This window comes from Idiotropiscis lumnitzeri, chromosome 17 (genome assembly GCF_059441095.1).
Source record: "Idiotropiscis lumnitzeri isolate Australia: NSW breed Sydney's pygmy pipehorse chromosome 17, RoL_Ilum_1.0, whole genome shotgun sequence".
Classification (NCBI taxonomy): Eukaryota; Metazoa; Chordata; class Actinopteri; order Syngnathiformes; family Syngnathidae; genus Idiotropiscis; species Idiotropiscis lumnitzeri.
Window position 1 is genome coordinate 11392953 of NC_142407.1, and position 15271 is coordinate 11408223.

Below are 15271 nucleotides of genomic sequence, written 5' to 3' on the forward strand. Positions count from 1 at the left end.
TCAAATGCTGCAATGAATTCAGGTGTTTAAAAAAAAAAAAAAAAAAAAAATCTTGCGGAAGGCTTCGGTTGCGAGGTGGTGAAAAGTTTCGAGCAGAAAGGTCAAAAAGCATTAAAGGCGGCCCGAGTCAGACGACAACGCTCAACATACATGAAAACACACCCGAGAGATTTCTCCGTCCTCCTACGAACTATGGATGGATGGAATATATGCTGTTAGGGGTAGTGCAGAGACGATTTATTAAAAAAAAACAAAAAAAAACATAGCTACAATAATTCAACCACAGAAATGTTGTCATTACAAAAAAAAAAGAAAGCTTCCTTTCCAAAGGGTGTGTTGCCGTTTATGTTGAGCGCTGTATTCGGGAAATGTGCCATTTTCTTTTCCAAAGCATTTTTCTTTCCGTAAACCTGACAAATGTATTACTTGAATGTGAGGATATTTCGTGTTGAAGGCGATACAATGGATTGAGAGTACCTAGTGTTACTAATGTCACGCGGGATCAAACAAAGCGTCGTTGGATCCCGGGTGAAAGTGTGGTTGCTACTGATTGTGATGTGAAGACCAAATTGATCACTTGCAAGATGACACGGACGGAAACAAAGCAGACTTTTTACATTGAAACAGCAAACGCATTGTTTATTTTATTGTACACTGGCTTACCTACTAGACTACTGTAACATTTAAACTTTAATGATTGCGTGAGTGTTGCTGGGTCGCGCGCGCGCGTGTGTGTGTGTGAGAGAGAGTGAGTGATCACGACGACGCCCATGTTTTGTTCATCTATCAACCCCTAAAAAGCCTTAATTGTTTGGTCCTTGGACTTTCCTTGAGCATGGTTTTAATGAAAACCCCAAATAAAGAGAAGGAAGATAAGGGTAAGAATACACAGACACAGCGCTTTTTTTTTCCTAGCAAGGGTAATGTTTTTGTTCCTCTGGTCTTTTTGTTTTGTATTGACTAAACAAGAGCAATCAATTCCTTAGAGATTTGTTATGGGAAGCAAGAAATGGAGTGATGTTAATTATACAGTATATTTTAGCAATGTGTAGTTACTGAGCTGTAACATTTTTCCAAGTTTCAAAGCTTCAAGTTTTGCAGGTGTGACTATTTATAATACTTGATTTGCTTATTTAAGCCCCCCCCTCACCTCCTCCTCCTGTTCTATTGCTGTGAAAAGGAAGGTCCATAGCCTATCTTTTTGTCATTTGAAGACTGATAAGAAGCAAGCAAGCGCGTGAGAGTTGTGCTACTCTTTTTGTAATATTGTAATAATAAAATAAAATTCTAATTTATGCTTTGGCGTGCGTCTCGGTCAATGTGTGATCACTACGCTGCAAAATTCATGCAATTGTTTGTTTTTGAATGACGGATGTGCACGAAAACACTAACTCCAGTTATTTTACAGATACTTCACGTTAAAATCAAATTGCATTTACTAATCAGTCAATTTGCTGTGTGTTCACGCTGGAAAGTTGCTCATCTCGGTAGACTGTGATCCTCGTCTGCTGTCTGCAAATAAGCCTCTCCAGCTCCTCCCTGTGGAACAAAAATGAAAAGATGAAACGAGTCATCATCATCCCCATGCCAATGTTTCCCAACTTTTATTTGAGCTTGTTTGACATTACAAAAAAAAAATCTCACGGTAAATTACTGAATAAATGTCACAAAAGACTCCGTTTTTGTGCACCTCTGTTTGTCCGAATCGGCGCGTTGTCTGACGTCCGCCGTCCCCTTCGATCACAGTTGCCGGGCTCCTCATTGATTTTGCCCAGGTGGATGTTCCATTTGTTCCAGTTGACTTCCTCCACTCTGTCGTGACAGGAAGAAGCATGCTCCGATTAGAGGTCAGTTATTAATGGCAACTAGAGCGTCACAAGATGCAATCGTCTTTAGTTTAAAATATTGATCGACACCTCTGTGCCTGCAACAGGTTAACGTTTGACTTAAGAGGTGGCAGCATCGTGTGCAAGTGGTTAGCACGTGTGCTTTACGGTTATAAAGTTCTGTGTTCAAATTTCAGTTTAGGCCAGTGCTTCTCAATTATTTTCTGTTACGCCCCCCCCAGCAAGAAGAAATCCATTCGCGCCCCCACCCACTCTTCGCTGCAACTCTAAATAATAGCATTTTCGTTGCAAAACAAACCTACACCGCAGAGGGAATACTCGTTGCGCACAATGGGCAAGGAGAGCGCCACTGCTAACTACTGGAGTGGAGGTGCAATTACACTTTATTGCAGTACGCGGGGGAAAAAAGAGCATCTTTCCCAGGGGGGCCTGCCCCACTATTTGAGAAGCACTGATTTAGGCCAATAATGGCTCCCATGTGCAGGTTCTGGCTTGTGTATAATTTACATGTTCATGTCAGGTTCACTAAAAGCTAAAAAAAAAAAAAAAGAAGTAAACTGCTCCCGTGAGTTCTGTCCATTTTGACATTCCAAGTTCTCTTCATCACAGAGTGAAGCTTACCTAAAACAGCGGCGGCAGTCTTGTTCTGAGGATGTGCCCAGATTTTTGTCCACGCCACAGCGTAGCCTCTTCCTCACAAACAATGGCAACCTTTTCTCCATGTCCAGGATGGTGATGGCCCTCTGACAAAACAAAACATGTCAAACCATTGCTGCTGAGGCCACCAAAAGTTTAGCTGACCTGCAGCTTCCAGATGCTAGTGCTCTCCATGGTGATCTTCTCCACGGTGCGGTTCATGAGGGCAATGAGCATGTTCAGCAGCAGGATGTAAGTGAGGATGATGTAGAAGATGAGCAGCACGTAGAAGACCTCCTTGTACTGGTAGTGCTCGGTGAACTCCATGTCACCCATGCCGATGGTAAACTTGAAGAGCTGCAGCGTAGTATAGGAAATGTTTCGGAAGGAGGGCTTGATGCACTCCGAGTCGGGGGAAAGCGGTTCAAATAGGCGGGCCTTCGTATTAGTGATGTTTTTCACAGGAGGCTCAATGAGCAGCGTGACCACAGCTGTGACAAATGATAGAATCAACCATAATCCATTTTAATCCATTTTTTTAGTTATCATCAAAAGAACATGGTCAAATTCACCAAATCACGTTTAGAACATTTGTAACATAAAACGCTCAAAACAAGCTTTTCGTAAATGGAGATTTACTTTTCTGTTAATAATTTGTGCATTAGTGACACCTCAAACATCTGAGCAGATGAAATTGTGCTTTTGATTGCAAAATAATGTCTTTACACCAGTGTAAAAATTCTACATTTGACAAACTTTGCAAATTTCCATGCTATTTAATAGTAATAGTATTTAGTAGTGTGTGTGCATAGAGCTTGTTATGTACAATGCATGATTGCTTATACTTATAAATTTAAATTTTCTTTCATCTTTCATCTCTTTTGTGAAACTCTTTGTAGTAGAATTAACAAGCAGCCGGTTAGGTCGATTTCCCAAATATCTGCCAGGTTCACAGGTTTCCACATTCCCCTGATACGAGATGTCATCCAAAACAGACCCAATGCTGCCATCTGCTGGCCAAAGTTCTTTTGTTCGCTTGTTTCCCCCCCATTGCTAAATGATTAAACCAGAGCTGGCCAAGTTGTTTCTCCTCTCTTTCCCATTAAAAAAAAAAAAACATAGTTAACCTTAATTTCAGCCACTATCTTTTTTTATTAAAAAAAAAAGTATTTAAAAGATTGGTTTTTTTTTAGGCCTACCTGCTGAGAATCCAAAGAGGAAGACAACATAGACAAACAGGAAGCGCAAGATATCGCTGAGGATCATCTGCAAAGAGTAAAAGCCGTAGCGCCTCAAGGATCCAAAATGACTGCCGAGGGGATTTGCACCACTGCACTGAACTGAAATTTCGGAGGAACCGCCATACCTTCTGTATCATGACGCTGTAGATGCCCATGTGTTTGCTGCCCCTGGCAAAGTAGAGCAGGTTGACCCAGCTGAGAGCAAGACATAGCACCAGAAAGCCCAAGTATTCTTCTCTCCCAAAGACATAAAGGCCGGCTGCGACCAGGAAGAGAACAGCCTGTGCAAAGCTGAAAAAGGTCACAAAATTGATATTTGCTAAAAAAAAAAATAGTAACGCTCACCTATAAGATTCTTTGATTTTATTCCGTACAGTCTGTATGTGCTAATATGTTCATCTAATCCAAACAGTCAGTATTTCTGGCCAATGTAGCTGAATCTAAATTTGCAATGGGACTATTTAACCTTTAACCTTTGTAATTTAAAACTGAATTTTCAATACTCCCCCCCCCCCTTTTTTTTTTATACAAACCCCCAAACTCTTCTCAAATCGCTGACAAGCATTCAATATACGCTTTTGGATGGATTAGCATTCATGATGATCACACGGGCCATCTACTTTGGATTGGTGATACTTACAAAAGAATATCATAATATCCATCAATCAGCAAGGTCTGCAGCTTTGGTCGTTTCCTCTTCATATCTAATAACTACATGCAAAATCTTGATGATGTCATTGGTTGAGACACCACATGCACAAAGAGCAAACGACGTTCAATATTGCAAGGTCACGTTACCCCCATGAGAAAGAAATAGCAGTTTGCCAACATTATGAAGAGCTGCCCTGAAATATACAGGAAATCTGAAGTGCTGTGCTCCAGTGGGAACGGCGGCTGAAGACGACAAAATGTTAACATGACTGGACTTTAGGTCACCAAGATGCGACAACATAATTTTCAGCAGGTACCTTTGCATCCTTCTTGTTGTAGGCCACCGCAGTGAAGATGAACAGGTACCCGAAATAGACCAGAAAGTTGAGACAAAATATTCGGCCCGCAAACCTCTTCCACTTGTCTTCCAGCAGTTGTCCCAAAGGTTCTGTGTGGAGCATCTCATGGCGGTTCTGGGAGCAGATACACAATATTTAAAAGCAGTCCAGACTCTGGAATCACACTGAACCACTTTTACACGGGGGACTCACGGGGATGTCACTGCCATAGACCAGTATTTCCAGGGCGGACTTGTTGTCGGCAGAGTCTACCGAGGCCAAGTCGTACAAGGAGCTCTGGACTGGTCCGTAAACCCACTCGGTGAATTTCCGAGATAAACGTTTAGTGTGGCTCTCCTGGAACTCGCGCTTCAGGATGTGAGCAAAAAGCTGAAAAAGAGCAGAATATGCATGCAGAATATTATCTACAGACGTTGCAGTGAGCCAGTATAATACTCTTAATTTCTACAGTATGTAAATCAATCTCTCTCTCTCTCTCTCCCGCTCTCTCCCTCCCTCCCTCCCTCCCTCTCTCTCTCTCTCTCTCTCTCTCCCTCCCTCCCTCCCTCCCTCTCTCTCTCTCTCTCTCTCTCTCTCTCTCTCTCTCTCTCTCTCTCTCTCCTCCCCCCCCCCCCCTCTCTCTCCCTCCCTCTGCCTCCATACTGTAAGGTACCTAATGTTGTGTCTCCTGAGCCTTACCCCGCTTTTTCCTGTCTTGGCAGCCAGTTGGAGAGGCGTCAGCCCGTTGTTGTTTTCAATCTCCTCCAAGTTGAGTTTGGGCCTCAGCCGGGCCGTGGTGGTCAGGATGCGGTCGTACATGCTGGTGATGAATAAGTCCGTGTTCTCCTTGGTGTTGTCGGCCACCACCACCAGGGCGTGCAGCACCGTGTTGCCCTGAGAATCGGGTGCGTTTGCGTAGGCCTGCTGGTACTTGTTGTCCAAGAGGAACTCCACCATGTCAGGCTGGTTTGTGCACGCGGCCAGGGACAGAGGAAGCTCACCTGGAGACCCAAAAGGAAACTGAGCTACAATTCTTGATTCTTGGGGAATTTTGGAAAAAAAAAAAAAACAGGAACTGGGAACAGTTTGCACTGAAATGTTAAAAACGGATGACAGAGGCTTTACTTAGTACAAGCATGACTATGTTAAAAGTAACCCAAACTGTTCTAACTCCACAGCTCCCAAGCAAGTAGACTCGGAAGACAAACCAGCTTTTTTTTTTTATGTGTGCTTCTCTCATGCACTCACCAAAGTAGAAGTTGGGGCCTTCATGCGGCTGGAAGAATTTCCCAGTGGCTTTCGCATGGACGTCGGCACCTTTACTGAGCAGCAGCTTGACGTAGCTCAGACTCCGCCGCTCAATTGCGATGTGCAGTGCCGTCTGTCCTGTTCATTCATAATCAGACACATGACATGTGTCAAGTGATGGACAGGGCAACCAGTCCGAGGTTTTGTGCACCTTTTAGCCAAAGTCACGTGGACAGCATCAGCGGTATAGCAAAATGGAAGCATGGATTATGACGGTCCCAATTCACCTTTATAGTAATTGTCGGTGTAAGCAGCATTGAGAAACTCTTTAATATCGCCCGTCCTTTCTGAGATGTCCAATAATAATTCAACATTCGGGTTCTGGCCGTCTCGGAGGTGCAGGAGCGCCTTCATCAGGGCAGTTTTTCCATACGACTGATCTGCAAGTAAAAATCCACTAAAGTTTACTGTAATCCGGGCGGTGCTGTTGCAATCGCAACTAAACGCGTTGAAAACGACAAATAAAGCATTAAAACTCATGTTTAAAAGAAAATGGCTAAGAGTTTAAAAATTGGGCGACCCGTTAGACTCACACAGAGAGTCGGTGAGTTTCTTCATGTTTTGGTGCAGGTACTGGGACAGGCCTTGCAGTCTGGTAACATCACCGCTGGCCGCCGCATCAAACAGCCTGTCGATGTCAAACGTCTGGCTGTCTCTCTTTGTGTTGTCCTGATCCACACCTCGGATCCCCCTGGAAATAACTCGTCGGACAAGAAACTCCAACGTCAGCAACCGCAGCACAACATGCAGCTACATCATAAGCAAAAAAATAAAATAAAATAAAATAGACAGGAAGGAGAGTCTCACTTATCAAAATTGAGGTTGAATCGTATTTGAGGTTTGGTGTCCTCCATTTCCTCCTGATAGTCGGTGTCCATGGGGGCTTTGGGTGCCTGGTGGCCCACACTTAGAACAGTCCCGAGAGCATCTTGTTTCGGTGGTTTGCGGCGACATTTCTCGGCCTTTGTCCTGTCGTCAGCCTCCAGAGAGAAGGCGTAGTTTTCGGACTTCTTCATCTTCGCACTCAGACGTCTGCAACAACCGCAAAGGAAATTGATTTCAAATTCAAGTGCTGAGCGGTGCTCGGGAGAGGAGTCATGATAAGCTTGTTTGTATGTGCATTTTTTAACACAGAGGTGACAGTCAGGATGATGAGGTCTCTGGGGTCAAATTCATGCATAGAACCAAAATCCCTGACGATATTTTCACAGGGGGCAGTGGGCCGGGAGGTTAACACATCCGTACCACAGTTGTGAGGTTGGGGGTTTGAATCCGGGCTCTCGCCTTTATATGTGGAGTTAGAATGTGTTCCCTGCGCTTGCTTGAGGTTTCCCTGAGTATTACGCCGGTGTATCTGTGGGGCGGATTCATTTAAAATCGGGGCTAGGGGGCGCTATAGCCCCATCAGAAATCTCTCTAGCCCCGCCCCAGTAAAATCGGGGAGTCTCTCATTTACAGTTTTTAAGATTTTGCTTTTTTTTTTTAATATTCTTTGACCATATTCAGTTAAAACTAGTTTCATTTTGAACATGCTCTTGAAGTTTTTATTGAATAACTTATTAGGAAAATATGCACCATCATGATTCATTCAGCTTTTACAACTATAACAAACAAATGACGTCATACACATGAATGGCTGTACTCTTACGTCATATCTGATCTTCAAAGGGTCATTTTCGATTATGATTGCCATCTTTCTATTTATGAGTATTTTTGCACTACGGAGGCAGTTTACGTCACTAGCCATTTTGCGTATAAATGCGCATACTTTTGTACGGTTAAATGGAAGTAAAACTAATTAAACGAAAAGAAATGCATTCTCTGCTGTTCTTAACGAAGTCTGAGAAGTGGAATTGTATTTGTGGAATGTGAAATAAGAACACAGTGAAGTTACCATGACCACAGATCACCTCTGCAGCAGACATGTGATGTTTGTCTGCCACTGACTAACAAAGAGTTTGTTTATATCTTTAAAAAAAAAAATCTCCATGACTGCTACACACATTGGTTGGGCTGAGGAAATAAACTTCTCTAAAAAAACCTCAATTTTATTCATAAATGTAAAAACATTATGTAAAGGATAATGGGAAGTGATATTGCTCCCGTTTGCTCTTTCGAAACAGGGGAATAGATGACTCAGCATGGAAACTGAGATGCATTAGAGGAACATGATAGTAAGCAAGATTTAAATGGAGCAAACTATTAAAACATATTGAAATTTGCATTTCTATCCATTCATTCATAAACTATTGGCAGAATTTGATTTTGCTTGACTCACTGTTGTTGTTGTGTGCCAAAGCACCTTGTGAACACTGCTTTATTCATTAATTCATACAAAATCTGTTAGAAAAGACCAGGGTGCGTTAAATACAAATGGAATTATGTCAATATTATGACAAATAATAAATATTTTGTCTTGCAGTAATCACCTTTCAAAACACAACAACAGTCCAACTGGTGCACCGTCGATATAATAGGATCACATGTATAAAAAAAAAAAAACTAATAAATAAATAATGAAACAAATGTCCCAAAGGAAAGTATCTTATAGTTTCCCTGAAATGTTACAATTTCCTATGGGATTTAAAGAATCAATTTCAATATTTTTTTTGGGGGGGGGGGGGAATGGGAATTGACTCACCACAAAGGATCTGAGACTCAGCTTCCAGATGATAGTTTCCCCTTCACATCAAAATAACACAAAGAGATCAGCGTTGGGTGTGCTGCGGAAAGTCGACTGTGTATTGTGTCTCAAGATGCTCGCTCAACATAACACGGACAAGATGAGCATGAGGAGACGGGAGTAGGGAGTGGATGGGGCATGACCCGCCCTGGAGAATATCACAGCACATTAGTGTGGAGCTTTAAGTGCTTCAAATGAGGATGTATTGACTAGCTGTGCACAAGAACATGCACACGCACACGCATTGTATCTAAAGCACACACACGCGCACATTTAAAAGAAAAACCCCAATCTAACCTCATAACACCCAAATCGGATTTCTATTATAAAGTTCATCTTAAATTATGGCTCAATACAAAGATAATCAGTAAGATTTTATAGAGCAGTTAAGAACTATTTTTACATTCTGAAGAATTATATTAATAAATATTAGGTCCTTCCGCTATATTTTTTTAGCCCATTCTGAATAAAGTTTCTGTGTGTTTAGTTTCATTTCAACGTGTGTGTGTGTGTGTGTGTGTGTGTCACTGGTCCCGTGATCAAAGTGATATTTTCTGCCATTCGTTGTGGGCTCACTCAATGCGGCAACTTCCTGTCTTAAGATGTTTTTGAGCCAGTTGCAACATGATTTTGTATTCTCCAATCATTGCACACCACTAATGGCACTTTGGCTGAAAGTTGTAATTTAGGATGCGATGTGGTCACATTTAGAACTGGAGAAATAGACGTGACTTCTTGAGCAGTTCGATTATACTTTGAGGCCACGCCCTCTTTTTTTTTGTCACTCGCAACCTTCATTGTTTTGCATGGACAAGTGACCAAGTGATGCTCATTTTGTCTGGAATAATTGCACTAGTAACTCAGTGGGAGTTGTAGACGCTCAAATAACTATTTCACCAAATGAAAAGGAAAACTTTGTATTACTTATTTTTATTTATTTATATTTATATTTATATTTATTTATTTATTTTTGACAAATATTCTGTCAATGACCATAATCAATAAACAAGCATACAAACTGGAATTCCTTCATTATTGACCAAACTTCAATTCAAAGTGAGCAGCTCAAGCGACTCAAAACTTTCATTTAACCACAGAAGAAGCATCGTCGGATCCGAGTCGGTCACAGAGGACTAAAGCAACGCCAACAGCAGAGTCCGCATTCTGTCCATATATCACCGGTTGAGCAAACACTCGCTCCGCTTCCTGTCTGAGCACCTCGTTACGGGCCAGGGCGCTCCCGCTGCCGACAATCCTGTTGACCCCCGCCTGCTGCAGGCGCTCAGGGGGCATCATTGAGGCCAGGTTCTCCAGGATCCCGCGGCACACAGCTCTGGTCACGTGACCCAGAGAGAGATTACAGGTGGAGATATTGGTCACCTGTGCTAGAGTGAAAGGGTCGTGTCTCTCTCCCAGGAGGGTCGGACTCACAGTGAGGTCGCTGATTTCCTGGTTCAGAGCGCAAGCGATCATCTTCTCATATAAAGATTGCTCGCTTAGCTCCACACCTGCAATGTCGGGGGATTGGAATTGTTACACGGCAATCAGCTCACAATGACTTTTCAACACCTGAATCACATTATGATTATTATTTGACATTAGGCATGCAATCAGTTCAACATAATCGTACATGAGTGTAATTTCCATCATTTTAAAAAAAGACCATTTCAATAATGCGCTATATGAACTCGCATGAATCAAATTGGCAGTGTTCACGCCCACAACGGCGCAAAACGGACATTTTAAACTGCACCAAGCTGCGTGCGTCATCGTGCTTCACGGCAAAATTGATCTTGGCACAAAAATAGAGCACTCTAAATCTTTCCACAAATATCTACCCGTGTACAAGAGTCAGCAAAATGACACACTTATCGTTAAACACCAAACAGCATACATTATTGTTCATGCAAACCATACCAACATCATTAGGTTCTCTTTCTTTCCTGTTTCCTGCGATCTAAATTACTTAGAAGCCTCCAAATGTGAACAAATTCTAAATAAAAATTTCAATCTCAGCTATGAATATAACACAACCCAACCCAAAAACACAACTACACAAAGATGCATTTGTCTATAACAAGATAAAAAAAAAGTACACACCGAGTTCTTTCATCCAGCCAATGAGCATTTCCACAAACGTGGCGAGCACATTCCCTCCGTTGAGTGATGCCGCCACTGCCAAGTATGACGAGCCAAAGTACGGGAAGAAGGCGACGGAGGATTCAGGCTGAGGAGAGTCGGGAGGTTTGAAGTCAGCTGGCATGGCGAAGGTCAGCTGGGCCGAGGTGCTTATGTTAAGAACTAGGATGTTAAGGGAGTAAAACATGCAGTTCTGTGAGTTGGGGTTCAAACAAATGATTATCTCCGAACATGCAAGGAACAATTAAGGCAGGTTTTAGATGGACGTATTTGCATACGCAGTGACTTCCTGTTTCACCTGCATCAGTCCGTGCACTCAAGCATGAGTAGACGGCGCACTGGAAGTCGCCCAGGGCGGCCCCTACTGGCGTGCCTGCGGGGATGCCATGCCAGTCGGAGCCTGTGTGGCCCGCCAGCTCCCCAGAGGGAACACACTTAGGAAGCAGGTGCAAAGGGAAGCTGACGCCACTGAGACTAGAACACACGCAGGCACACAACTGTTAAGTGTATCACTCAGCTTGAACAGGATAGCTTGCATTCAGTACGGAAGTTAGGCTTAATATTTAAATGCTCACACGCTGTCAGCACATAAATCAACAATACAAATTGTTGCATACATGTCCACGTTCCATTTGCAGGAGGAGGTGTTGTAGAAACCCCAGCTGGCTGCATTCTGAGGTGTCATGAGACATCGGTCTAACCCACACAGCATGGATACGACATAGTCTTGGATGGTGCCTGCGATAGTGTAGTCCTTTAGGAACTCGGGTCTGCAGAAGAATCGCACTCGTATTTACACCTTACAAGAGAGCAAAAATAACCTTGATGTACTGGACGCAATTCTCGTCTTTTGGGCTTTAAACACCACCAAGAGCTTCAGAGCTCATTGGACGGCGCTTGACAGTGCAGATGGACAATTACTTGAGGAAAAAAGGATTTATTTTTTTTAATGCAGTTTAAAAACTATGGCTAACTAACTCCTACAGTGTTCACTTGCTTAGGATTTCAATTTAATTTGAGGGTAAATTAAACTTGAAAGGCTGCAGTTAAAACACATTGTGTTTGTTTCATTTCAAATCCACTATGTTGGAGTTTGGAGCTGAAAATGTTGAGAATTGTGCCCTTGTGCCATTTTTTTTTTTTTATGGACCTGACTGTATGTGAGTTTTGCTCACCTGTGTTTCATGTACCAAAAGATTGTCGCACAGCCGAATCCCGTGGCTATACTGAGGTGTGAGTCTGGTTTTGGAAGGGAGGACAGGAAAGGATTGCTGCAGCGGCCATCTTGCCAGGTGATCAGCTGACTGAAGTTGCCTCCGGACCAATCGCAACCTGCAAGAAATGTTAATAGTCTAAAGAAGAATAAATAACAAAATTAATTTCCTCAACTCACTTCAGCACCACCATTGGGCAATTGCACTACCTAGTTCATTGTGTGCCCTTGTAAACATGATTGTAGGCTGGAGATTTTTAGCAAATAAGGCTCTGTTGCAAATTCTTCTCCAAGGCCATGTGATCAGATTAATCTTTAACTGCTGCCCATGTCAAAGTACGATTATTGACAGGTAAATGAAGTGATGTGGTTGTAGTAAAGCTGGAGTTTCCACTTACACACAACAAGGCAATATTGCTGACAATAGACCGCACTACGCCCATGAAGTCGTTATGAAATTTCATTCGAGATGCTCTTTTAATAGCTCTTTGGATCTAGTAGACATTCCAGTTTGGAAGCTAACCTCAACTTTGTCTACAGCAGGGGGTCTCCAAGAGAGCCCCTTTCCAACTGTTGCAACACACCTTGATCCAAATAATCAGTTCATCACAAGCACTGTACAGAGTAGAATTAGAATTAGAATTAGAAATCCCTTTATTGTCATTGTACTCAAGTGTGCAACGAGATTAGACCTATTAGATACATTTTATGACTACAAATAACGTGGGGGAAAAAAGGCATGAATAGTCCAAAAAATTGTTTACCACTGTATGCATTCCAAAACAAAACCCCGTGCATCTGTCCAGATACCCCGATGCTGCCCACATGTTGCAATTTGTCCCTGGGTAGCAGCCCGACGCACCGGTTGAGAGTGTCCAGAATCCGGACGGTATCCTGCTCCTTGGCCTGTATATCATCGAAACGCTTCTCAGTGAACAACCAGATGTTTACGTGGGATGTTTTTTTTTACGCCTGCAAATCGATCACTTACCTTTATCCCGTTCGAATCAGCTAGGTCAGAAGCAGTTGCCAAACTCTGGCTTGCAGTAACACTCCTCGATTCACTTTCTATTAAAACTGCTTTAATCGATGTGGTGCCCACATCTAAACCCAGAATGTACGTCGGCATAACAGCTGCGACAGATCGACTTCGAGCAGCCACAACTCAAAAACACTTCTTCTTTGGAGTTTGACTCTACACAAGTGCGCATTGCTGCACCCAACTGGAACTACTCATTCCGCAGGCCATTGTGTTCTTAAAATATTATTTGATCAAGGAGAAGCACAATTTTTATGCATTTTTCTTCACTTGACAACATATTTGAAGGCTACACTTCGTACCCCCAAATCCTACGTTTTACTGTGACAGAAATGCACCATTTAGCATCCTCATTTCTGATGACTGTACTATCTCAATTTCCCACAATCCATTGCGACTAGCATGGAAGGGGACTTACCGGCCAGGACTCTTATTTGCGCTTGTGAAAAATGAAGGTGGCTTTTCCTTGCAGCAACTCCGCGTTCAACTCCTCGAAGTAAAGATTTGCACATGATGCATTTGTGAGTGCGCTGTGAGGACCCGAGAAGCCCTTCGTTATTCCTTTGGTAAGAATCACGCGGCTCTTAGCATTAGCATGAGCACAGCGTTAGCACGATGGCGCTAGCTAGGCTAGATAGCATGTTGAAAGACAGGGGAAAGTGGCACACCTCCGGCGTCTCTTATTCTACCCACCAAAAACGATTTTGTACGGTTGTCTATCACGCAGTTGACGACAGAAATGTATTTAAATAGTTTTAAAACCAATCTACTGGAAAGCTAATATCGCCCAATGCAGATGCAGGTTGTCCTATGCTCCTTTCAAGTATCAGTTTCGGCATTTTCTGCCAATTACTGGCTGTTTGTACACGTGACAGCAATCTCATGTCCTCTTCATCTGATCTATAGAGGGACTGATGCGTCATCTTGAAAGAAAAATATCAAAATATAGTGTGCAAAAACACTTGAATTACCCCACACAGCTAATCACCAAAACTGTACCATACTACTAAAATAAAACCTGGTCATTTATAATTTTTTATTTGTCTTTCATTTGCATTGAACAGGTTATGGATCACATTTAAGGTGGAGTAAGTTTAGAAAGGAAGGTTCAGCACAAAAAATTACATATCCCCTTCAGAACTGTAGAAAATGGTAGTAATCTCGTCTGCTTACAGTATTGGTTGTGAAAAGTAAACGCATTGTGTGCAGAATCTTTCTCGTGATCCGCGACCAGAGCCAAGATGGCAGCCGTTATAGCCAAACGTGAGGGGCCGCAGTTCATCAGCGAAGTGGCCGTGAGGGGCAACGCCGCCGTGCTGGACTACTGCCGCACCTCCGTGTCGGCGCTGTCCGGGGCAACCGCCGGTATCCTGGGCCTGACGGGACTGTATGGCTTCATTTTTTACTTTTTGTCTTCGTTCCTCCTGTCATTGCTGCTCATTCTCAAGGCCGGACGACGATGGAACAAGTGCTTTAAATCCAGACGCCTGCTCTTCACCGGGGGCTTGGTTGGAGGTCTTTTCACCTACGTCCTCTTCTGGACTTTCCTCTATGGAATGGTGCATGTGTACTAAAATGACCCACATTTTCCTTCAACTAATTGCATTTTTGTTTAAGCTGTAGATGAGCCAAAAATAGATTTTAATGTTATTCATTTATGACCTGCTGACATGGCATTTTTGTCTTTCTCCTAACACATTCAACAACGCCTTCAATTAACTCCAGGCCTCTCCTCATCTATGATCCTGCTCGGGATTATTATTTGGATTGTAGTGTAAATGACTGTAAAACGTGACATCCTAAACAAGGTGTAACTATTTGACATTGCGCTTTTCTGTACAGTACTGAAGTTCAATACAAAGAAATGTGATTACTGATTGGAATAAATACCTCTGTACTTATATTTAAATGTCAATTTTTTTTCTGATTTACTCACAGTTGAGACGACGTACATTCATTTGCAGCAGTAAGACCTTTGAAATAAATAGGACTACACTCACATTTCAACAGTAGCACACACAAGTTACATGTTGACTCCATTGCATGGATCATGGCAACAGTGAAGTCAAGGGTGGGAACATTTGATGTGAAATATATATATATTCTTTTAAATCATAAAGCAACTTGTGCTCATTTTGAGTCATCCCACAAAACGCCAATGTTGATGTCAAGATGA

General features: G+C 42.6%; 3 protein-coding genes across 4 annotated transcripts; 1 reads left to right on the forward strand and 2 right to left on the reverse strand.

Annotated features, from left to right (window-relative positions):
* Window positions 1–1412: 1412 nt before the first annotated feature.
* trpv1 (transient receptor potential cation channel, subfamily V, member 1) lies at window positions 1413–8852 on the reverse strand. The gene is made up of 16 exons (XM_088279689.1): window positions 8663–8852; window positions 6829–7053; window positions 6555–6712; window positions 6249–6401; window positions 5962–6099; window positions 5413–5714; window positions 4927–5103; window positions 4693–4848; window positions 4523–4618; window positions 4365–4435; window positions 3850–4015; window positions 3683–3749; window positions 2649–2974; window positions 2469–2590; window positions 1691–1812; window positions 1413–1539 (listed from the first exon to the last, which is right to left on the reverse strand). Exons 2-16 carry the CDS (start codon window positions 7035–7037, stop codon window positions 1463–1465), a joined length of 2340 nt encoding a protein of 779 aa, XP_088135815.1. The 5' UTR covers window positions 7038–7053; window positions 8663–8852; the 3' UTR covers window positions 1413–1462.
* Window positions 8853–9618: 766 nt separating this feature from the next.
* shpk (sedoheptulokinase) lies at window positions 9619–13968 on the reverse strand. 2 transcript variants are annotated; one of them, XM_088280003.1, is made up of 7 exons: window positions 13048–13968; window positions 12919–12962; window positions 12019–12195; window positions 11461–11613; window positions 11142–11317; window positions 10805–11005; window positions 9619–10212 (listed from the first exon to the last, which is right to left on the reverse strand). In XM_088280003.1, the coding sequence occupies exons 1-7, from the start codon at window positions 13183–13185 to the stop codon at window positions 9788–9790; spliced, it is 1314 nt and encodes a 437-aa protein (XP_088136129.1). In that variant the 5' UTR covers window positions 13186–13968; the 3' UTR covers window positions 9619–9787. The 2 variants fall into 2 exon arrangements, with proteins under 2 accessions (XP_088136129.1, XP_088136128.1); XM_088280002.1 differs by having other exon boundaries at window positions 12019–12175; window positions 12821–12962.
* Window positions 13468–14998, forward strand: emc6 (ER membrane protein complex subunit 6). Its single transcript, XM_088280013.1, has 2 exons — window positions 13468–13661; window positions 14305–14998. The coding sequence occupies exon 2, from the start codon at window positions 14337–14339 to the stop codon at window positions 14667–14669; it is 333 nt and encodes a 110-aa protein (XP_088136139.1). The 5' UTR covers window positions 13468–13661; window positions 14305–14336; the 3' UTR covers window positions 14670–14998.
* The last annotated feature ends 273 nt before the right edge of the window (window positions 14999–15271 follow it).